Below are 24118 nucleotides of genomic sequence, written 5' to 3' on the forward strand. Positions count from 1 at the left end.
ATCTACTTCACTAATTATCAAGTGTCCACACGTTATTTTTTTGATCAGCCAATAATAAAGAACATTTAAATGTGGATACTGAAAGTAAGTATGAAGAAAATGCCTTCCTTTTACAGATTAGAAATAAATTTACAACAGACCTTCTAAGATTAATTTTTTCAGTGGTTGCTTCAATGATTACAGATCTCAACTTCACAGTGGAACAGAAGATGCAAAGACAACACTGGTTTCTCTTTGCAGTGCAAGGCGCGCTTGCTTCGCTGGCTTTTACAGACCGCTGCCCTTTCTCGTATCTACAGCACTTCCTGCTCACCTAGTTGAGAAGCCTTTGTGATCACACCAAGCGCCAGAGCTGTTTCCTAACAAACAGCAAACTTGCCAGGGGGCACCAGAAGGAAACTGTTTTTTTCTCCTTCTTGATTTGTGGCTTTAATCTCGGTTTCTCAAAACAAGCCAAGAGGAAACTGTAGTACAAAGTTATCCTATTATCTTATCGTCTTTGGATGATAAAGGTTATTCACAGCTGTTTCAAAGACACAGATCACAACAGTCATCCCAAGAGCCCTCACCCACCAGTCACTCTGCTGCTCTTACGTTATTGATGGGACTCACTCCCAGCCCTGCCCCCCCCAATTCCGGGTGTTCCCTTCGTATTTCATCTAGAGAATTTGATCAACGCTCTTAGTTTCGTGACTGTAAACACCTTTAGTAGTAGTAGGCTGGTGCAAACTCATCTACGTTCACAAAATAGAATCTGGTGGTTGGCTAGATTTTCCTTATCATTGGTTTCTTTGAAACTTTTGGTCATAACTTGAAGGCTTTATTAAACATTAAATGGTAATGTATCAGAGATTAAGTGGTGACGCAGTTACACAATAACTCTTTGTTTTATTAAGAGATGAGTGTGCCAAAACTTCACTTGCTTACCTTCTTGAGCTCTTAATGCTTTAATCTTGGGATTTTAGCGCTCTGAATGTATCTTTACTTTTTCCTAATCTTATTTGTTTTAATCAGACAATTATACAATAAAAGAATGCCATTATAAATAAGAGTGATTTACGGGGAATCTTTGAGCTAACTTAGGGAACAAGATTAATTAGGGGGAGAAGAAAATATATGACTAATAAAAAGCTTTATTTATTCTGAGAAATGCATGAGAAAATCTTAAAATGCTACGATTAGATACTTATTGGGGTTATTAGGTTCTGATTTGTGATTATATTTTTTCCTTCATCCAATGAACACTCGATTATTCAGTTAGAATTTCTCAATCTTTTTCATTCCAACGCTCCTACAAGAATTCCCATCAACCAGTGACCCTGGCCAATAGGAAGCTCGCCCCTAAAAATAAACCTGGAGGGGTTTCTGTGAGCACCTGGGGGATCTGAGGCTGAGAACAGCAGAACTTTGAAAAGCAAATGAATGATGTTAGCAGTTAGACAGACATTGAAGACGGGGGGAAAAAAATGAAAAGGAGAAGACATAGATGAAGAAGAGAAAAAAATATTAAGGGCAAAAGAGATACGAGAAAAGATAAATATGCCAACAGAAGAGAGAAGCAAAGGCAAAGAACAGAAGAAACAGGGAAAGGGAACCCAGAATAAAAAGGTTTTCATGGGGGAAGAAGAAAAGGAAAAGGGAAGAAAGAAAGATGGCAGCAGAAAAGAAAGTGAAGAAAAGGCTCAGAGAAAACATAAAAATCTTGAACCATCTGGGGACAATGGATCTTGTTATCTCTGCCCCATCCCCAAGATTTGGCCTCTTTCCCCTCATGGAGTCGAGGGCCGTGGGAGAAACCAATCTGCTCTTTAGATGATCCGCATAAAACTCCTACCAAAAATTGGTGCTGATTACGGTTTCTCATGATTCCTGTCCCTGATTTGGAAGTCAAGGTCAAGAACATGAATAAGGCATGGGTACAAGGTCCTGACTAAGTACTTTTCCAGAAGGAGGATGCTTCAAGGTCTCCAAGTATTAAGGTTCAGTACAGTACATTCGAAGTTTCACAGCAATGCAAAAATATAATTAAAAATTCTAATCATGAGCAAGCGATAGACAGTAGGCATCGCAGGCAGTTTAAGCCAGGGGTGATCCTCTCTCAGATCTTTACTTCCCCATGTATAAGGGTGTCTAATACTCCTGTGGGAGGGAAGAATGCAGCTTCATCATGGTAACGGGCTGCACTAACCCCAGTAGCAACATACATGTGTGTTTGTATGTATGTGTGAGAAAGAGAGAGAGGAAATGATGTAGGAAGGAAGCAAGGAAGGAAGGAAAGAAGAAGGAAGGAAAAGAGCACAGATGTGAGAGAGACATGGAGGCAACAGGGAGAGAGGGACTGAAAGCGGTGACAGTGGTTGCAGACCCTTTGTCCTAACGCTGCATATGGTCCAGTAGGGTCCCCCACATCACACCACCACGGCATCCTCCATCCACCTAAGAGGACCTCACACCAGGTAAGGGGTATGTGGGATAACTTTCTCAGCCCCCCTCCTTCAGCCTCAGCTTCCCATCACTTCACCCCCTAACCCAGGCACCAGGGTGGCTGCAGGTCATACCTTTCATGTACAGGAAGCTGTGGAAGTAAGGCAGCGTGACACAGCTGTACACAGAGTCCCGCCGGTATGAAAGTTCATCGTCCGTATCAAACCGAGAGTCGAAGTCCTCTTCACTATCTTCAAACTGGACCAGGAGAGACAGAGAGAGCCAACAGTGAGCAAAAAGGACAGAAAACAAGCAAAGGAAATGCCCAGCATAGGTCAACACTGAAAAAGTAAAAACAACGGACAAAGAAGCAACACGCTGCTTCGTCACAGTGCAACGGAGTGTGGTCATCAAAAGAATTCAGAATTACAAAATACTGCCTTCTGGTGTCAAACCGTCAGTTGACTTGATACGTGACACGTGAGACATATTTTAATCCCAAGGCTATATATTCAAAGTACAACGCTGCTGTTTAAGCGTACAATTTTAATCAAACCATCCAAGAGTTAATTCCCTTTAAGTTACTGTGCTAAAAATGTCTTCAAGGACTTCCCTGGCGGCGAAGCGGGTAAGAATCTCCTTGCCAACGTACGGGACACGGGTTCGAGCCCTGGTCCGGGAAGATCCCACATGCTGCGGAGCAACTAAGCTCGTGCGCCACAACTACTGAGCCTGCGCTCTAGAGCCCGTGAGCCACAACTACTGAGACTGTGTGCCACAACTACTGAAGCCTGTGCGCCTAGAGCCCGTGCTCTGCAACAAGAGAAGCCACTGCGATGAGAAGCCTGTGCACCGCAACGAAGAGTAGCCCCCGCTCGCCACAACTAGAGAAAGCCCGCGTGCAGCAACGAAGACTCAAGACAGCCAAAATTAAATAAATTAGTTAAAAAAATATATTCTTAAACAAATAAACAAACAAATAAATACAAATATCTTCAAGCCTTAGAAAGGCAAGGGAGTATTTAACGCACAGACAACGGGAAAAAATAAAAGTAAACTATAAATAAATCCAGAAGCTGGAAAGAGCACGTTCAAGCCCTTAAAGGTTCCTCCCTTACAACCAGAAAAATATACATCACGTCCTGCAGCGGGCGGGTGAAGCTACCGTCAGGAAAGGTCTCTGAAGTGCCCCTGGCAAGTCGCGTTCCAGTTTAGGGCGGGTCTCATTTCCCAACCTGCTGCAAAGCCAGCACAGACACAGCCAGAGCCTCCACTGAAAATGCCAGTTTTCTTAGGCTTTGGGCAAGACGCAGTTCTGGGTTTTGCGTTCAACCTCCAACAGGCACCAATTTCCACTTACTTGTGTGACGATAGCTTTTGGCAAGAGAGAGGGGTGTAAGGCCACCTTAAGAGCCTGACTTTGGAATCCTGGCCCGTTCTAGGGGGGATGTCTTCATCCAAGGGATAGTGCAATGGGGGCGAGGACGGCAGACAACTTCCACCGCAATGCGGGCAAATCGGGGCCCCGGGAGGACAGCGGGTACTCACCGAGGACTGGGCCCCCTCCGAGCTGAAGCGGTAGGCCCCCGAGCTGTTGTACGTGCCCACGGAGCATCGGTAGTCTGGGGACCACTGGCTGCTGTAGGAGTTGGAGAAGGTCACGCTGCTGCCGGAGGTGACGGCCCCGTCCTCGTAGTCGTCCTGGTCATAGTTGTAGTCGCCGTCCGGGGAGGGCAGGCCCCCAGGGGTCTGGGGCATGCAGTAGGTGGGCTCCCCAGAGGAGGAGTCGTGCTCCGAGGGGGCCAGCAGCACGGTGCTGTCGGGGTCGGGGCTGGTGGGCACCACGGTGTCGTTCATGTAGGGGTCCTCCTCCGAGGATTCGTCGCTGGTCCGGATGCCACTGGTGCGCTGGTCCGAGTGGCCGTGCTCGCTGGGGTTGGGCGAGTCCTTGAAAGCGTCGTCGTCGGCCTCAAAGCCCTCGTCCACCTCCTCCTCCGGGTAGGGCTGGCTGAAGTTGAAGTTGGGCTTCTCGCCGCAGGCACCCTCGGCCAGGTCGGCCCGCACGCCCACAGACCCGCTCCCCACCGACAGGGAGCGCTCGATGTTGCGGACGCACTCGTCGATCTCGTCGAAGTTGAGCGACTCCAGGAACTCCTGGGCGGCGCGGCAGGCTTCGTCCTCCAGCCGCCGCAGCTCCTCGTCCCGCAGCTGCTGCAGCTTCTGCAGGGAGGCCTCGGTCAAGGACAGCTCCTGGCGTTCCTTCACGCGCTGCAGGTCCTCGATTTCCTTCTCCAGGCGCAGGATCTCTTCCACCTGCTTGTTCTCCTTCTGCTTCTCCAGCTCCCGGGTCACCTCGGCCTCCCTCTGACTCTTCTGCAAGGCTTCCTGTTCCCGCTGCTTCCTCGCTGCTTCCTCCTGGACACAGAGGAAGGAAGGGGTCAGGTCAGGAAGTGACACTATGGAGAGTGCGGGCAGCGACCCTCCTTTGGGATGAGATGTGCTTGCCGGGGGCTGAACTGCATCCCTCCCTCCCCCAAATCGCTCTGTGAGGCCCCAACCCCCAGTCCCCTCGGGATATGTCTGGATTTAGAGCAGGGCCTTTAAAGAGATGATGAAGTTACAATGAAGCCGTGAGGTAGGGCTCTAACCCAACTGACTGGTGTCCTTATAAAGAAGAGGGGATTGGGACACACGCACGGGGCACTGGGGAAGCAGGTACGCAGGTGCAAGACCACGTGAGGACGCAGCAAGTTACAGAGAGAGGCTTAAGAAGAAACCAACCCTGCCAACACCTTGATCTTGAACCTTTAGCCTCCAGAATTGTGAGCCAATCAATTTCTGTTGTTTAATCTGCCCAGGCTGTGCTACTTATGTTATAGCAGCCCGAGCAAACTAATATAGTGATTACACTGGTCTAGAGCTATCATGCCGTCGTGATTCACACTGAAACCTTAAGACATTCACACACTTTTACCCAACGTAATGGGTTAGAAACTGCAGCATAAACATCTCCTCTAAAATTCTTCCTCCTGTATATTTATTTTAGCTTTGTATCCTTCTCCCTACATCTTTACTTTAGTTTCAAATCACTGAGGCAAAGTGTTTGAACTGGGAAGGTAACAGACAAGATGTCATGTGTCGCGGCATTCTTCACCTGTTGGGCGCGGAGCTCAGCTTCTCTTCGTTCCCTCTCTCTTTCTCTGAAAACAGTCAAGAAAAAAAGACAGTGAAAATAGACGAAAGCAATGAAAAAAATCCGACCCCCGCTTTTCAGAGAGCGAACTTTTTAACAGAAGCTTTGCAAAAGACAACTTAGAAGTGTGAAGGAGGGATAGGGTCTCTTCCTTTGGCAATACACCTATTCTTTGCCTGAATAAAAATACCACAAAACTGGGTCTTCAACGCCGCTAAGGAATTTTATCTGAGCCACGAAGCGTTATCGTTTCAAACTGCAGGTTCCTGCGAAGCTGGATATAGAGCATAAAAACACCAGAGGTGTCCTCCTGTCTGTTTCATCCGAGCCAAGAAAGGTCCCATACCTTTCCTCCTCCTCCCACTTCCTCTTTTCTTCTTCCGCCCGTTTCCTCTTCTCCTCCTCTGCCCGTTTCTCTGCCAGCAGCTGTTTGTAAACTCTGCGGGCAATCTGACCTCGGAGTTGCTTCTGGAAAACCACGGCTGCTTTTCTCAGGTGCAAAAACCTCCTCCTCAGAAGGAATGCTCTGTAATTCTTCTGTATAATCACTACACAATAAAGGACCTTCTTGTATTGCTTTCTGAAAATGAGAACAGAAAACAGCACAACAGAATAACTGTGGAGGTAATGAGGCTTCGAGCTCTTTACACGAGTTTACGTTAATGTTACAAGACAAGACAGCAGGACCTCGTTTGGGGCTGATCCGCTCATAACGGAGACTCATTATAGGGAGCCGACAAGGAGGCCCTTGTGGGCAAAACAAAACAGAAGAAAAACAAAAGAATAACAACAAACGAAACTCAAGCAAGACCCTAGCATCATGTTGGCTAAATAAACACATCACTCCTAATACTGACTTTGAAAAGTCCCGGCAGGAAGTTGGGCTGTAAACAGAACGAAGAGATGGGATATATTTTCCTGTCCTTATGAGGAAAAAAAGCAAAGGATTTGCCACAGCAGGACGGCTGTGTACTTGAGAAAATGTAACGTACTGTGACGAGCAAGGGTTCGGGTGGCCCGCAGGTCCGCAGAGGAGGAAAGAACTCAGACGCACAGGAAAAGAACCTGCCTCATTCGGCACACCCTGGAGAGGGGGCCGCTGTGGACCCAACGGGATGACACCAAAGTCAACAGGCGAGCTGCCTGTGGCTTCAGTATGTGACCCAGAGGAACTAGGGAAATGTTTAAATATGTCGCCCAGTCCCCTGATGTCGCTGCCCTGAGACATCAGGATCCCCTTTTCCCATTTCCTGCCCAGGTCAAGCTAACTTGGTGCTGGCAATGCTAGTTACGAGCACTGCCCTGGGACTCTCCCCTTAGCCTGGTCCTGACCCGAACCCATCCAGGTCTATTTTAAATGAAAGCATGTGGCCAGGGCCACCCCACCTGGTGACACACATGGGGGACGCCCCCTCCTGTCCGTGCACTTTTTTTTTTTTTTTTTTTTCGGTACGCGGGCCTCTCACTGTTGGGGCCTCTCCCTGTTGCGGAGCACAGGCTCCGGACGCGAAGACTCAGCGGCCATGGCTCACGGGCCCAGCCGCTCCGCGGCATGTGGGATCTTCCCGGACCGGGGCACGAACCCGCGTCCCCTGCATCGGCAGGCGTACTCTCAACCACTGCGTCACCAGGGAAGCCCGTCCGCGCACTGCTTACCGTGCCAAGTAGCCCAAGACGTGGGCCCGGATCACCATGGCCGCCCGAGTCAGCTCCTCCTCTCGCCGCTTCTCCAGTTTCTGCTCCAAGGACTCGCGAAGGAAGACCTGCCCAGGAGAGAGCAACATGTCACATCCACAGAATGCGGCAGGCAGTGGTAAGGCATTGCTGAGTCAGCTGTGCCTTTGGTGGGTAAGGCTTTTTTCTTTCTCTGATTTGCTCCAAACACAAAGAGCCATGGTGTCCAGCACAGGGAATCTCAAATTCCTGGTGGGGAGAGGATTTTTTCTTTCTTTATTTTTTTTAAACTTCCCATCTGTCACAGACTAAGATCTTTGTAAAATATAGTAAACAATATATTACTGGAAAGAAAAAACCAAAGGGGTATATAAAATCCAAGTCCTGTTTTTTCAGTTATTATTAGTTCAACAGGCATAAGAGGGCTGTGAAATTGCCTTTATAAATCCTTATCTCACTGTGGGCTGGGACAAATAGTTCATGCGCCAGCACCAGTGCTACAGTAAGTCTAAGTAAGAAGATATCTAGAGAGACTCCCTACATTAAGAAGGAGAAGGAGCGGGGAAGGGGGGGAAGAGAGGGAGGAGGAGAAGAAGAAAAGAAAGGACAAAAGAAAGAAAGGGAGGGGGAAAAAATCCAAGAAATTTGTAAAATGTTACTTTGCCGTCACGTGGAAACGCTCCCTTCATGCCTGTCAAATGATTACGATCAAAGCGTCTTGGCCTCAAAAAATAATGCACATAAAAAAACTGACATTTAAGAATGTAATTCTATAAACTGTTTGCAATTAGAACTGAATCATTTAAGTTACCTCAGTTCAGCCATGGCAAGAAAAGTATCAGTAGAATCGGGACAAAGAGATTGTAACTATTGGCTGGCCTGTTTCTGCCCGTGGGCACCTCAATCCTAGGCTTACCATTTATCTAAGCCTAAGTGTGTCTGGTAACTGGCATTCGTATCAGAATTCCTAATATTTGAAAAGGTATGAAAATACTGAGACCCTCCCTCAATCGTGGTAGCTTTTAATTTTGTAATTTCCAACGTGATGCCTAAGGAAGTTTTGAATTATCTCCTAAAAACAAACACATTTTTTCTTATGCTTTTCTGTTAACGGTCAGCTGGGGGCAGTGGTCGGGGGCTGGTTAAACGACACACGCCCTCACTCATGATTTCTCAATTTATGCTCCAGTGAGTCATTCTGGCCTGTGACGGTGCATTAGGTCCTCCTGATGCCACATTTTCCCAGACTCTCGGCCCTGGCTCTTCCCAGACATTTGGGCAGAAAAGCAAATAAAGAATCCCACCATCATGTGACTCACAGAAGCCTTACCCACTCCTGCTGTGGGTTCCTGAGCATTTGTCAAACTCTCCCACCAAATAATTCTCTCGGAAAAGCTTTTCATACAATGCTCTTCCTATAATTGCAATTAATATGCTCTGCTGATGCATAAAGAGACTGCATCTTGAGCAAAAAAAAAAAAAAAAAAAAAGTTTAATGTAAGAAACAGGAGCTACGAGCATAAAGCTTGTTAGTTCAGCAATGAGAAAAAGTTTTCAGAAATATGAAGCAGTTTTCATCAAGACTGGACTTCGAAGAAATATTTAAACTTCTCTTTGAGACGATTTTTTGATATTAAGGATCTTAGTCTAACGCTGTTGCTCTGGTTAGTGTTTAAAAGAAAAAGTAATGAAGTCAAATCTTGAACAAGAGTGGTGATGGTGGTGGTGACATCATAACACAAAAGCATCGATGCCAACGAGCAGTACATTTATCAGATGAACAAATAGGAAGCTTTATGAAGGAAAGAGCGTCTCACACCTTATCAGAAGTCAAGGGACTGTCTTGGTTGGAATCAGAGTCAGAGAAATACCTGCCTGAGTTTCATGCCCCTCAAAGAGAGCTCTATGCTCTGCCTATTAGATTTACTTCCACATCTTTATCTATCAATAGATTCTTTCCATAACCCGAAGGGCAAACGGAGTAAAATGCTTTAGAGACCTGACTTGGCTTCATTAAGAACATCCACCCTGAATTTATGCAACAACACACAGAAAGTGATGCCAGATCTTCCAGCCCAGTGGTGTCCGCTGCCACGTTGCCATGTTCCCAGGATGCAGCCAAGATCGAGTGAGCAGGATCCAGCTGCTGTGAGCGGAGGCACCGGCCTCGTCAGGCATCATCAAGCAGCTTAGGAAGGGGCAGTGCCCACTCAGGGGGCTGCTTGGCTAACCTTGACTCGATATCCAATACGAATAGTTTCTCATGGCTTTTCCTATCATTTGCTTAGAGAGCTCAAGAGCCTACGGATTATTCCAGTAAAATGTCTTTATAGAATACCTCTTGCAGGATTTATTGCCAGAGAAGAAATAAGGTCGGGCAATGTAGTCCACGGACCAGAAAAGTAAAACGTGCCGGAGTCACGAGGTAGAGGGGAAAGGCAAAACCAGGAAGAAAGAGGGGAGCAGCTGTTCACCGCCGTCTCCCTAAACCTGGCTTCTCAGCAGGGGCGTACAGCAGGATCTCCTGCTCGGGCTGTTCCAGAGGCTTGGACAGGCCTCCTAGCTTCTTTAGGGATGCTTCCCCAGCAGAGAAGAATCCTTGCCTTCCAAAGACCAGATGTGTTTTAAGCCAGTGAATTCAGACCTGGCGTCATGTTTAATTTGCTGACTACAGCGCTGCCCACATTTCCCTCTGTCATGGAAGTGTTGACAGAAACTTCTTTACCAGAAGATCTAGATATTTTTTAGAGGTTCAAGATTTTAAATGCAAAGACCTCTGGCGGCAACACTGACTGAAACACTGCTAGAGTATAATTAAGTGTATAATTAAGTCCAATGTTGGTCAAGGTCAAGGCTATTTAGTGGATACAATTCAAATGCTCTCATGTTTCCATTTACTTCCTAATATTTATGCGAAATGATAAGCTTCCATCCCACTTCTGCTTCCAATGTGTCACCAATTAAAATTTAACTCCTCTTTAAAGATTTCCTTTTCTTGAATACTCTTCTGATCATGTCAATTCACAGTGAGCTCTCTCCTGGAGGTGTGTCCTTATTCCTTCAAGAGATCACACTGCATAATTTATCAGTTGTATGGGATGACTTATCTCCCAGAAACTTAGTAAACCGGGGGCAATGCCCATGTCTTTATGTCTCCATATCCCTGTGCTACACCCAGTTCTAAGTCTTGCTGGGGCCTGATTTCCACCGTAAATTGTAAATGAAGTTGGATTGATTTTTTCAGAGCTCAGCAAAGAGACCGGTATTGGCTGGGTGAGTCAATAATCTTTGATGTTATTCCATGGTATAAGGCAGTGAGACAGGAGGAGGATATCAGTTTATAGAGAATGTAATACCTTTTTAATTAAAAAAATCAGAGCAGACTATATTCTACTGCCAAGAGCTCCACTTGAACCAACTTCTTTAGAAAGTTCTTTGAGTGACTCAACATACAACAATCTTGTGCCACCACTTATAGTTTTTTAGCATTTAACAGACACTGACTGAGCTCCTACTATGTGAACTCCTACTACGTGCATTGTGTTGTGTAGAAAAACGAACAATGAACTCTACATTCTCTATTGGGTGACTGTAGACAAGTCACCAGGCAATACCAAGAAAACATGACAGCATGTTAAGTGTTATAACAGGGCAGAAAACAGAAAGATGTCAATGACAGAGGAGGGGGCTTAGCCCAGTTCAGGGATGAGTTTTGGTTCAGGGTGCAGTGAAGAATGTCAAATAGGACTCCCGTCAAAGCCTGCATCTAAGCAGAGACTTGAAGGAGGAGTTGGCTAAACGGGGTGGAGGGGAGGGTGGAGAATTCCAGGTAAAGAGACCTATACACCTGGGAGGACACACCCCAAGGTGACCCCCAATGAGTTACACCCTTGTTTAATCCTATTAGTGTGGGTGGAACCCGTGACTTTCTTCTAGAACGTGGCAAAGGTGATGGGATATCACTCTTTATGGATATGTTACATCATATAAGACTCCACCTTAGGAGACTGGAGCAGGAGTGTCTCCCGCTGGCCCTGAAGAAGTGGGAGGGCGTGGGAGGGGGGTCAGGTGGTTAGAAACTGTGGGGGGACCTCTAGAAGCTGAGAGTGGCCCCAGGGGGCAGCCAGCAGGAAAAGAGGGTCCAGTGGGACTGCAGCCTCAGTCCTACAACTGCAAAGAATGGCATTCTAGAGCCACGTGAGATTGGAAGAGGACCCCAAGCTCCAGAAGGGAATGCAGCCCCAGCCGACACTCGGAGACCCTGACAGAGGACCAGCTAAGCTGTGCCTGGACCCCTGACCCATAGATACCATGAGGTAATTGGTGTGTTTTGTTAAAGCTGCTAAGTTTATGGCTGTCTGTTACACAGCAATAGATAACTAATACAATACCTCTGCATGCCATCTCTACCTTGCTAGATGTTTGCATCTTAAATCCCTGGCCAGCTGAAATCCTTCAAGAGCAGAAGAGTATGTTCATTATACACTTTCCTTTGCTAAGTGGGCTCCAGGTGATGCCTAAATACTTGTCTTTAATCTCACATCAATGTTATAGACTGAATGTTGGCCACCCCCCCACCCCCAATTCTTATGCTGCAGCCCTAACCCCCAAAGTGATGGTATTTGAAAGTCAGGCCTTTAGGAAGTAATTACGTTTAGGAGGGTGGGGCCCCATGATAGGATTAGTGCCCTTATAAGAGGAGGAAGAGAGACCAGAACTCACTCTCCACCGTGTCAGGACACAGTAAGAAGGCAGCTGTTTATAAACCGGGAAGGAGACCTTCACCAGAACCTGACCATGCTGGCACCCTGATCTCAGAATTCCAGCCTCCAGAACTGTGTGAAATAAATGTCTGTGCTTAAGCCACCCTGTCTACGGTATTCTGTCAGAGAAGCTCTGAGATGAAGACAGTCAAACTGCAAGATATGTGTCTCTGTTTCCCTCTTCCTCCTCTTTCTTTTTTTTTAAACAAAGAAACTCCTAGGTTAAAAACGTAATGTAAGCAGAAACTTTAAAATATTTCTCTGGTGCTCCATTCCTACTTGTAGAGTCAGGAGGATGAGGCTTGAGGAACACTTCTTACTTTTGAAGACAACCATACACTCAAAGGCCAACCCCCAGCTGCCTGCATTTCTGCCTCTCCTGTGTGATAAGACCCTGGAGGTGGGTGGCAGAAGGAGAATGGAACCCCAAATGAGAGCTCTGGAAGTTCCTGATACAGGGAGAAGAGGTCATACTGCCAATTTTATGGCTAAGTTTTGCTGTTGAGGCCAGACTGCTTATCACTCAGCTAAGGGGTAAAGGCCTCAGTCACACCTGCATGTTTAAAAAAATGGATTTCAACTTGGCTTTCCAGACTGGACTTTGGGTAACCTGCCGGATTTTGGACTACTTGCTGGTCTCCCACACAACAGCTCCTGTGATGCAGGGAGAACATTCAGTATTCTATTCTTATAATGCAAAGTTAGAAGGGTCTGGGGTATCACTTCTTAGATGCCAGAGGCTGCCCAGTTCTTCCCTGGCACTGAGTTGCCCATCAGCCAACATTTGTTGACTGACTGAATGAAAACACACGCACTTAGGATCCGATGCTTCAATGTGTCCCCAAGAACACAGTCCCTGAAAATCAAGGACTTCAGATAAAAGACTCATGCTGGGAGGACAAAGAGTATGGCTAGCATGATACCACGCGTATCTTCCCAACACTGGAAAAACAGTTGGCTAGCAGTCATCACAGAACACCGAACTCAAACATCTCTCAGGGGGTTGATGGGACGGTCGTTGTTTCTCCGAAATTTTACCTTCGTCTTCCCCAGCTGCCACTCGCTGTTGGAGGTGTCATAGAGCTGCAGCAGGGCCGTGCACTTGCCCTTCACATCCTCGGGCAGAGCCACGTTCCTCGTCAGCACCTTATATCTGCAAAAGAAGAATGCCCAGCGTCACCTTGTGCTAAAATCCTTTCCCCAGCCCCTCTGCAAAGAAAGAGGGTCTCTGCAGCTCTGTCTTGCCTTTTGTAAAAATCCTGGAAGGGTCTTCGGACAGCATACCCAGCTTTCCGGATCCTGACTGTCTCCAGCATCCCGGAGTACCGCAGCTGGTTGACCACAACTGCCTGTTCAAACTGGTCGGGCATCTAAAACATGCCAAGAGGTGAGAAGATGACGCTAACAAGACCGCACACCCCCCCCCACCATGGTCTCACACACACACATTTTGAACCTACACAAATATACAAAACAGAAAACAAACGCCACCCCACATACCCATAGCCTAGCTGTAAGAGCCAGCACCCATGTCGATGCTGCCCCCCATCCTTAGCCCACTTACTCCCTGACCTTGGATTTGTTTTGAAGCAAGTCCCAGACAGTACACACTCTCATTTGTAAATATATCAGTATCACTTTTATTTTTTAATTTTTGGGCTGTGCTTTGCGGCATGCGGGATCAGTTCCCTGACCAGGGATGGAACCCGTGCCCCCTGCAGTGGAAGTGTGGACCACTGGACCGCCAGGGAAGTGTTCCAGTATCATTTTTTAAAATAGAACCACAACACTATCTTAAAAGATACCAAGAATTCACTGATATTAATATCCAGGTTCAAATTTCTGATTATTTTACAAATTTCATAAACAGACCACCAATTTTAATGCTATGTTTTCCAAAGAATCTTAAGTGTCATGCAAATAGCACTTTATTTACTTTTCAAAATTCAATTTCCAGGTATTTTTTTTAGCTGAAGAATGCAGTGATCCAGTGAGGGCTGGGGGCGGGGTTAGGGGCTGGGGAGGAAGAGGAGAGCTTGTAAGTGGAGAAAACAGACAAAAATGAAAAAAAAAAATTAATTTTCTCAATTTCTAGTCAGAAACCCCATTTATCGAGCTCCATGCTATGGTCACTAAATAAATTAATCCCAGAACATACAAACAAAAGACAGAGGAAATCAAGCCAGGACTTAACATTCTGAACCATATTCTCTTATCTGTCCAGTTGCCAAACAAACTGGTGTTGCTGACAGGACAATGGTCTTTCAGGGTAAAGCCCCAAAGTATGCCATTTCCCACTCACAGCTTTTTGGGCAGTGATTTGTGTTTTAATCCAAACACCCCATTCCCTTTAATTAATTCGTATTTTCTTATCTTACACAACTGTGTACAAAATGACTGAAAAATAGTGCCATAGAACACAAGTACATTGTTAAAAAGTGCAAAGACGGTAAGTGGCTTAAATTTGCGAGTCTTAAAAACACAGCCAGTCATTAACACAAAATCAGGCTGAAAGCCATGTTATTCTGTACGCTTTCCAAGCTAGCAAAAAAATAAATCTGAAGAATGCTCTGTAAACCTCCCTTGCAGCGTTTGATGGAAAAGCTGCCATCATATCCAGCACGATGACTTGTCTCAAATTTAATTTCTCCTACAAACATTGGGGTCAGATGTCTCTACTCAGCAGTATTCTACCGGAGTCTAGCCAATAAATAAGGGCGAATATCCAAAGAACTGGGGCTCACTGGTTTCTGGTCTTAATTATTTCAAATATCCCTAGACGAGAAAGAATAAAAGATAAAGCATGAAAAAATTAGCCTTGATAACTCCTTTCCCTTATCTTCGGATTGAAACGCAGAGAGAGAGGCAACAGTTCTGAGGGTATTTGCTTAAAATGCTTCTGTTAGATTTATTTGGGAATATAATCTGAACAGTAGCGATCCACAACGACCAGTAGAGAGCTAATATAAAACAAACACTGAATAAGGCATCAGACTTAGTTAACTTTGTTAATTCATAGAGAAATCTACAAATTTCATATTTAATCATTTGATGCTCAAAGACTTGTTAAATTAAAAAATAAAAAACTCTCTAAATCTCTCTCAAACTTTCACTGTTCCTGACCCATACTTTTTTCCTTGCTCCTTTTCTTTCAATCTCTACTTAACAAAGTCCGTACAATTCCTTAGTTTGGCACTAGTTATTAAAACACTCTGAAAAATATTACTAAAGGGACACCCCATCCAAAAAGTCCAGCGGCACTTACCATCTTCCAGTCCCTCCAAGGAACATTCCACCTTCGGTTTGGCTCTCAGGCCAAAATTCATATGGAAAACAACTGCCACACTGACCTTTTCGCCACAGCTAAAGACACTGAACAATAATGAACACCATTCCTGTGCTTTAAAAAGTGCTCGGTCGCCATGACAACCCCTCCCATTCTCGGGCTAATTAGTGTGGTGTGGTTGTAGGATTTCATACAGCCTGGGGAGGGGCGGGACGGTGGGAGGGAGCCACCATGAGTGGCCACTCTTTCCAGGCTCCCATTGTGATTGTGTTTCTGCCCCTTCACAGAAATTTAACCGGGGGAAGGGGGATCTCTTCGCAGATTGTCGCCCTGGGCAACACACAGGGCAATCACGAGGGGAGTAGACCTGTATTTCCATTGGTGGGTCTCAACTTCCTTTTCTTTCTGGTGAATTTAATGTTCAAAGATGACACAGCTGGAGGGTGGACAAGTCACAACTCAAAGGCATGTGGCCTTTCAAAACTTCAGCTAATGCACTCCAGTCTGTACTGGTAACTCGTTTTCCAGAACTGGAGGTCCTCCCTCCAAAGACTGCCGGCAGTGTCCTAACTGTGAAGTTTTGATGGCCGACAGCAAGGGAAGATTGGGGAAGTAACAGTCATAAACCGGGGCAATGATAGTCCTAGGAGTCTGGCCTTGATCCGTTTACTGAATATAAATGATTAAACACCTACTATGCGCCAGGGTTTTGTGATTCATGCTTTCGGGGGAAACAAAAGGCGGGGGCTGGATTCTTTTTTGTCTTAAATCAAAACCCCTCACCAGAGTAGGACATTCATTACAACTGATGAACCCACATGACACATCCTAGTCACCCCAAGTGCATATCTGACGTCAGGGTTCACTCTTGGTGCTGTACATTCTATGGGTTTTGATGACTATGTAATGACACGTGTCCATCATCAGAGCATCGCACAGAGTGGTTTTGCTGCCCTAAAAATCCTGTGCTTCATGTATTCACTTCTACCTCTCCCCAACAGCTGGCAACCACTAATCTTTTTACTGTCTCCACAGCTTTTTTTTTTTTTAAGACTAATTTTTTTAAAGAGTGGTTTTAGGTTCACAGCAAAATTGAGAGGAAGGTACAGAGATTTCCCTTATACCCTCTGACCCTCACTTGCATAGCCTCACAGGGCTGATTCTGTTTCCAAGGACCCTGACATTTAGGAGGGTGACAGGTATGCCAAACATCACGACTTATTTGGTAGATGGCCTACTACAAAACCATACTAAACATTAAAGTTACGTTCCTTGGGAACACGGGACAAAGAAAAGTACTGAGGGGGTATGGGTGTCACGTGAATTTGAACCCAGGTCTGACCCAGACTTTGGGCTCTCACAACTCCTACTCACTGCTGGAGGGGAAGAGACATTCTACACAGAGAACACAGCACGAACCAAAGCCAAGAGGTGGAAAGAGAACCTGGCATGTTCAGTAGTTCAGTCCGGGATGGAACGCGGAGGTGGACGGGGACCTGAGCTGTTGGTGGACACGGCACTCAAGGTTGATGCCACTGTTTCCAGGATCGCGAGCTGCCCGCCGGGGGCAGACCTGTGCTGCAGAAGGATCCCCGTGTTGGTAGCAGCAAAACTGGAAACAAGACCAGAGGCATGGCTGGGTCTATTTTGATATCAGGCCCATCATGAAGTGTTAGGCGGCCATTACAAAATAAGACCAAATTAAAGATGCCCCAGTTAACTCTCAAGCCTTTTTGAAAGGTGAGAAAAAGAAGATGCAGAAAAGTTTGTATAACAATGACCCCATCAAATAAAACACCTGCTCTGTGTATGTACATGTGTGTGAATATACACGTTTAGATACACAGTGTGCAGAAAAGGATAGGAGGAGACATGCCAGGCTGTTGCTGAGTGGGGGGCACTACTATGGGTGGTGGGAAGAAGAGACAGCTGAGAAAAAAAGGGGGGAAAATGAGACGGCACTAAAAGAAGGAAATAATCACGTATGTACAATACGAAAAATTTCTATTTGGCTATATATCTTTGAAGACACTTAACTTTTTTTTTTTTTTACAAAGTAAAAAAAAAATCAGGTACAGAATGGATTGTAGAGGTCCTACTTTGAACAGCGTGGACACAGAGGCAGAGAAGCAGGGAGATCAGGGGCGAAGCTGCTGTAAGGGAACCTTAAAGTGCAAATGACCCAAATGTCCATCAACCGATGAGAAGACAAACAAAATGGTCTATCCATAAAACGGAATATTACTGGCCGTAAAAAAATGAAGCGCTGCTACATGCTGCAACATGGATGAGCCTTGAGAACATTATACTAAGTGAACGAAGCCAGTTACGAAACACCACGTGTTACGTGATTCCATTCATGTGAGATGTCCAGGACAGGAAATCTACGGAGACAGAAGGTAGAGTGGTGGCTGCTAAGGGCTGGTGGAGGGGATGGGGAGACAGAGCGGGCACAGCCAAGAAGTAGGGCATTTCTTTTTTTATAAATTTATTTATTTTATTTCTTTATTTTTGGCTGCATTGGGTCTTCGTTGCTGTGTGCGGGCTTTCTCTAGTTGCGGCGAGCGGGGACTACTCTTCGTTGTGGTGCACGGGCTTCTTGTTGCGGTGGCTTCTCTTGTTGCAGAGCACGGGCTCTAGACATGCGGGCTTCAGTAGTTGTGACACGCGGGCTCTAGAGCACAGGCTCAGTAGTTGTGGCGCACGGGCTTAGTTGCTCCACGGCATGTGGGATCTTCCCGGACCAGGGATCAAACCGTGTTCCCTGCGTTGGCAGGCGGATTCCCAACCACTGTGCCACCAGGGAAGTCCCCTAAGGAGATTTCTTTTTGAGGTAATGAAAATGTTTTAAGTGTCTGTGGTGATGGTTGCACATCTCTGTGAATCTATGAAAAACCATTGAATTGTACACTTCAGATGAGTCAGTTGCATGGTATGTGATTTATAGCTCAATAAAGCTTAGGAGAAAAAGGTATTGTAAAAGCCAGACTGACACGGAGGCATTTAAAATGGACAAAAAGAGATGGATGCAAGAGAGTTTGTATCCTGGAGACAGGGTTAAATATTTTTAGCTTCAGGTAATTTAATTCTAAAAAAAAAAAAATTAGAACTTTCTCCTCTACAATCTGAAAAAATAAGATTTCAGAATGCCTAGACCAAACAAATGACTGGTAACAGAGCATGCTAAGCCCTCCACAACAATCAGTTACGGGTAAGCCCAAGTCTCTGCAGCTAAAAATCTAAACAAAGGGCAACAGACGTGCTGGCAAACAGGGACACAAGACAGGGGAGGTGTTTTACAACAACAAAGAAAAGAAAAATGCATTTATGTGTTAATGAATATGATTACCCCAAACATTACCTAGCCTTCCATAATTTCAAAAATACTGCATAGAGGGCTTCCCTGGTGGCGCAGTGGTTGAGAGTCCACCTGCCGATGCAGGGGACACGGGTTCGTGCCCCGGTCTGGGAAGATCCCACATGCCGCGGAACGGCTGGGCCCGTGAGCCATGGCCGCTGGGCCTGCGCGTCCGGAGCCTGTGCTCCGCAGCGGTGAGAGGCCCGCGTACCACAAAAAAAAAAAAAAAAAAAAAAAAAAAATACTGCATAGAGACAACAAAAAGTGTGATGGTGGACTTGGAAATAGTCACCTGTCCACGGTAAGAGGACATTCAATCTGCGCTTATTTAATTAAAGAAAATAGAATAGTTAATTACCTGTGGACCCTTGAAGTTATAATGCTTTTCAGCATTTGAGGTCTCACAGAAACCAATGGAGAAGCCCTGAGAAGAGTCCAGGGAGAGGGGGTGGGGTGGGAATGCAGCCTGCCACGCCGAGGTCAGGGGGTGCTGGCAGGGGCCAGCCAGGACTGCAGAGAGAAGGAACTATCCTCTGACGGCCAAAGTCACACACACTCTGATTAAGCATTACATCGACTAGAAACCGAGTCAGCGGGTGGTGGGAAATCCAGCTCTACTGCTGAGGTTAGACCCTCTCCATGCCTCAGAGTCTCCTGAAGAGAAGAGACACCCAGAGGGGAGAGAACAAGCTGGACAAGGACGCAGCACTGGCAGAGAAGTGACTCTTATTTCACTCTGCTGTCATCCACTGTTATGTAATATCACTTAACACGGATCTATGAGAGCAATTTTTTTTTAAATTTGATATCAGGGGAGAAAACTGTTCTCTCTAGAAGAAATGACATGCTTAATCTGACTCTACATTCATAAATTGATGACTATTGTAACTCACGGTAACTTACTTACGCACCTTGTGCCAAAGAGGAATTAAGGCAAGACAAAATAAACTGAAAATAGATACAGTGATTAAAAGAGAACACACAGTAGAAAATGCATTGTATTACCCTTTTTGCCTTGGCTGACAGGAAGCTCAAAGTTAAGTTTCCTTCTCAATACTAACTTCTGTCAACCAGGTATTTTATTTTGCCTTAATTTTTGAATCATTTTTCATAGATGTTAATCAACAGATTCTCAATTCCTTTAAGGAGCCTATATTATTTTTATAGTCTAAGATGGCAACCATAAAATACATAATCTTAAAAACATTAATAATTTTTAAAAAGAAGAATTTTATTATTCTAACCTCAAAGATCTACTGATGATTACACACATAGAATTTCAAATGCTTGTTTAGCAGCCTTGCAGGAACCAAGTCCTCTTGTTTGTATGTGCGAGGTACCCACAGCAATCCTTCAACTCATACAGCACTCGAAGGCAGAAACCCGATGGGTGGGTTAGATGAGTAATATTATTGCATTACTGGATAAGGAAACTGGAAGTGAGCAAGGCTAAATGACTTGTTCAAACCAGTTAATATTTGCTTAAATCAAACAATTAAACCTCAAAGAACTTTGCATTCCTGAAAACTAGTATGTGAATCAAACTTGATACGAACCATATTTTTCTACTGACGTGTTATAAAACCGGAGGCATATTTCCAGAGGATATAATTCTCAAAGGAGTGAGCTAGAAACTTCTTTAGGGAAAAGATTACAATGAAATCCGGGCAGAGAACGCACCCTATACTGTAGCATTTCCAGAACACTCGGTCTTTTGGGCACATGGAGACATTTTCTAAAAATTTTAACACTAAGGAGGGGGCCTTAGGGACAACCTGTCAGGTGCTGACCTGGTGTAAATACAGGTGATATAAAAAATCACAATTCTAAGGGCCACGGCAATGTAGAACAGAAACCAGCACACGACACTGAGTGCAGCCAAATATCTATACACAGAAACAACTAGTGAACAGAGGACACCTTTCGGGAAATCAAATAGCAAACTCTGTGCAAATCCGTCTCCAGTCACTGGTCCCATTAACACAGACAACGAAAGGCTGACAACACCGTTACTTTGTGTCTCAGCGTCAGAGGACTGACAGAATTCAAATGTTCCTTGACTCACTTGTGGTTGCAAGTCCACCTGCCCCTCCTCCCTGGATACCACCTGCCAAGGACAGGCGCTCGAGAAGAGCCGATACACCACAGTGGACAGAAGAACACACTCAGAACACGTTGAACTCCATCCCGTGGAAGGAGCCCGCAGGTGACAACGTATTTAATGACGACTGCTTTTGCTTTAATAATAAATGCAACTTGATAATTCATGCGGGCGCTTCTGAACACAGGCTACAATTTATTTCCAGAAGTGGTCCTTCTCTCCCTTTTAAGAAGACGCTTAATTTATTCAAAGTCTAAAAACTAGCCACTTGATAGGATCTCAATGTCTTAGAGATGAGGTAAAAGTAAACATTACTTACTGTTTTCATCAATCAAAAGTATTTATTAAGAACCTTCCATTAACTGAGCAACCAGAGGCAACTGTATGGGAGGACCCAGAGCAAACCCAGCCCCTGCTCTGACCCGACAAAGGCAGGTTCTCTTTGGCTCCAATCTGCTTGGAATGCAATATGGAAGCAAGCCCTGGGCCTGGCCACACGGGTCCTCAGAGCACAGAGTAACCAGACGTGGGATCTGAGCATTATGCCAACACTTGTTTTATTGCCCTACCTTAGTAGCCTAATACAAAAATAATTTTTTAAAACTTTATATCGATAAGATTTACCTCCAACCCAACACTGGTAGATTGTTTCTCAAAGTGAGTGGTATAACATTCTAAAATTAATTAAAATGAAAGAGTTCTACTTTTCTCATTGTGCTTTTTAATGGCCCCTGACTGTCTTCCTCTGTGAAATACTGTAAACTTTATCTACCTACATACCAGCTCTGCATTGGAGGGACTTATTACACAGTCCGTATCGTGGAGGATTAGTATCCAGCATCCCAAGAAATGTAAAATAAGTTGATTCTTGGGTAAAACCATTACATGATTCTTCCTTTTGTTAAGTAAACATTGTGGAGTGAGAGACACCAGGATTACAGAGACTATTTAATATATTAGGAATATTTGTATTTGCAGTATGATCATGGGATATGCCTTTACCCTAATTCAACTTTAAACACAAACAAGCAAACACATCTTTAGAAGCCTGATAACCCTTCATCAACTTGAAGAATTAAAAATTGCATTAGAGTTTACCAAGTCAGTTATGTCACACTTAGAAGACATCATGCCCAACCTTACACTGAGTGGCGACAAGACTCCGGTCCTCACTCCCTACTAATTAACAACTTAACAAAAAATTAAGACGTGAGGCCTCTCCATCTTTATTTGCTGTCTTTGTTACATCAAATTCTCCAAAGCAGTTAATAAACAGCATGAGTTTATCATGCTTTGAACGGTTTTCAAAAGCATGGTTACTAAAGCAGCAGTATAACTCTCCTGACCTTGAAAAGGAAGTAAACAAAAGCCAATTAAACTAGAGACAAAGGGTCTTTGTCTCACATCAGTCATTTCTCTCCGGGGCAGTTCAACATTTGACACAGTTGTTGCCACTTGCTAAGTTCCACGTTTTGAGAAGAGAGGCAACCGCATCCCCCTCCCAGGCGAGGAAGGGGAAGCATCATGGTTACGCGACTGGTTAAAGCTATTGGTCAGTCCCGGGGGGTCAGATTACAGAGCGTGGAAATTTCTCACTCACCCAGTACAGCCTTCCAACCACACCCTTCCCAGATGAGCACAGTTGAAAAGCAAGGAACTTCAAGCTCTGTTACAGGTGGAAACTGTGGTCCGCACCTCAGATCCACACAAACCCCAACTACTTAATGGGAAGAAAACTCTGAACATAAATAATATACACATGCGTACATGAAACCTTCCTAAGGCACAGCCGTAGCCCTATTATACCCCCTCCCTGCTCCTGAACTTACAGCGCACCCCAAATTAAAACAAGGGCTTCAATTTCACATGGGAGGCCCCCCCCAGTAAGCTCCAGTCTACCTCTCCAGTCAATACACCCACACACACCCTCCACGTTTTAGTCAAATTAGAGATAACTCTAGCTGTTTTCTGACTAAAACCTTCACTTCCTGTCTCATCTCGGCTGAAGCCAACTTCTCCACCTGAAATGTCCTCCCGTTGTCTCTAACTGTTGAGTTTCATGGATATTTTAGGGGTTTCTCAAATACTCCCTCCTCAATAAAATTGTTCAGGATGTATCCAACTGGTACCATCTGTGACCTTGCCCATGCTGTTCCTCCTGTCACATTTTTTTTTAAATTGAAGTATAGTTGATTTACACTGTTGTGTTACTTTCAGCTGTATAGCGAAGTGATTCAGTTTCACATACATATTTCTTTTTCAGATTCTTTTCTATTATAGGTTATTACTAGACACTGAATATAGTTCCCTATGCTATGCAGTAGGTCCTCGTTATTTTATATATAATAATGTGTATTGGCTAATCCCAAACTCCTAATTCATCCCCCTCCCTTTTCCCCTTTAGTAACCATAAGTTTGTTTTCTATGTCTGTGAATCTATTTCTCACAATTTTTTTTTATATCCATTAGACATATCCATGTGAACCTTCATAAGAGTATAAATTCCTTTGGGCAGGAGCTGAATCTTATGAGTTTCTCACTAAATTGCTGACCACTGGACTCGACACCTCAGATAGGTACCCACTTATCCTACTGTATTGCATAAATGAAAGGGTGGTCCTGTTTACAGTTGTTTCAATGTACTTGTTTGGTGATAACTTAGAAACAATATCAAAAGCACAGTACAAGAAAGGAAAAACTGCTAAGTTAGATTTCATTAAAATTAACTTCTCTGTGAAAGACACTGTTAAGACAATGAAAAGACAAGCAATACACTGGGAAAATGTTTGAAAAATACACAGCTGAAAAAGACTGTAATCAGAATACACAAAGAACACTTACACGTTGACAATACAAAAAAACAACCCAATTTTTTAAAAAGGTAGAAGATCTGATCAGAGACACCATCAAAGAATCTATAGGGATGACTAAGAAGCATATGGAAACACACTCAACATCAGATATCTCAGGAAACTGCCAATGAAAACAATGACATGCCACTGCACACCTATTAGAATGGTAAGATCCAGAAAACTGATTAATACCAAGTGCTGACAAGGATATGGAACAGCAGGAACCTTAACTCACAGCTGGCTGAATGCAAAACGATGCAGCCCATTTGGAAGATAGTTTCTTACAAAGCTAGACATAGTCTTAACATACAATCCAGCAATCACACTCCTAGGTACCGTCATTCCTCTGTACCCACAGGGGATTGGATCCAGGACCCTACCCTCCATGTATACCAAAATCCACATATGTTCAAGTCCCTTATATTAAATGGTGTAGTATTTGCATATAACCTATGCACATCCTCCTG

General features: G+C 44.8%; 1 protein-coding gene across 4 annotated transcripts in view; it reads right to left on the minus strand.

The window, feature by feature from the left end:
* MYO10 (myosin X) overlaps positions 1 to 24118 on the minus strand; it is a 217693-nt gene that overhangs the window by 23265 nt on the left and 170310 nt on the right. For all 4 annotated transcript variants that reach the window (XM_067730417.1, XM_067730416.1, XM_067730419.1 and 1 more), the window contains 7 exons: positions 13300 to 13424; positions 13093 to 13207; positions 7274 to 7380; positions 5964 to 6197; positions 5579 to 5624; positions 3973 to 4839; positions 2559 to 2682 (listed from right to left, as the gene is read on the minus strand). In XM_067730417.1, the coding sequence (XP_067586518.1) occupies positions 2559 to 2682; positions 3973 to 4839; positions 5579 to 5624; positions 5964 to 6197; positions 7274 to 7380; positions 13093 to 13207; positions 13300 to 13424 (1618 nt within the window). The remainder of the gene's footprint in view (positions 1 to 2558; positions 2683 to 3972; positions 4840 to 5578; positions 5625 to 5963; positions 6198 to 7273; positions 7381 to 13092; positions 13208 to 13299; positions 13425 to 24118) is intronic.

Source organism: Pseudorca crassidens, chromosome 3, assembly GCF_039906515.1.
Source record: "Pseudorca crassidens isolate mPseCra1 chromosome 3, mPseCra1.hap1, whole genome shotgun sequence".
NCBI lineage: Eukaryota > Metazoa > Chordata > Mammalia > Artiodactyla > Delphinidae > Pseudorca > Pseudorca crassidens.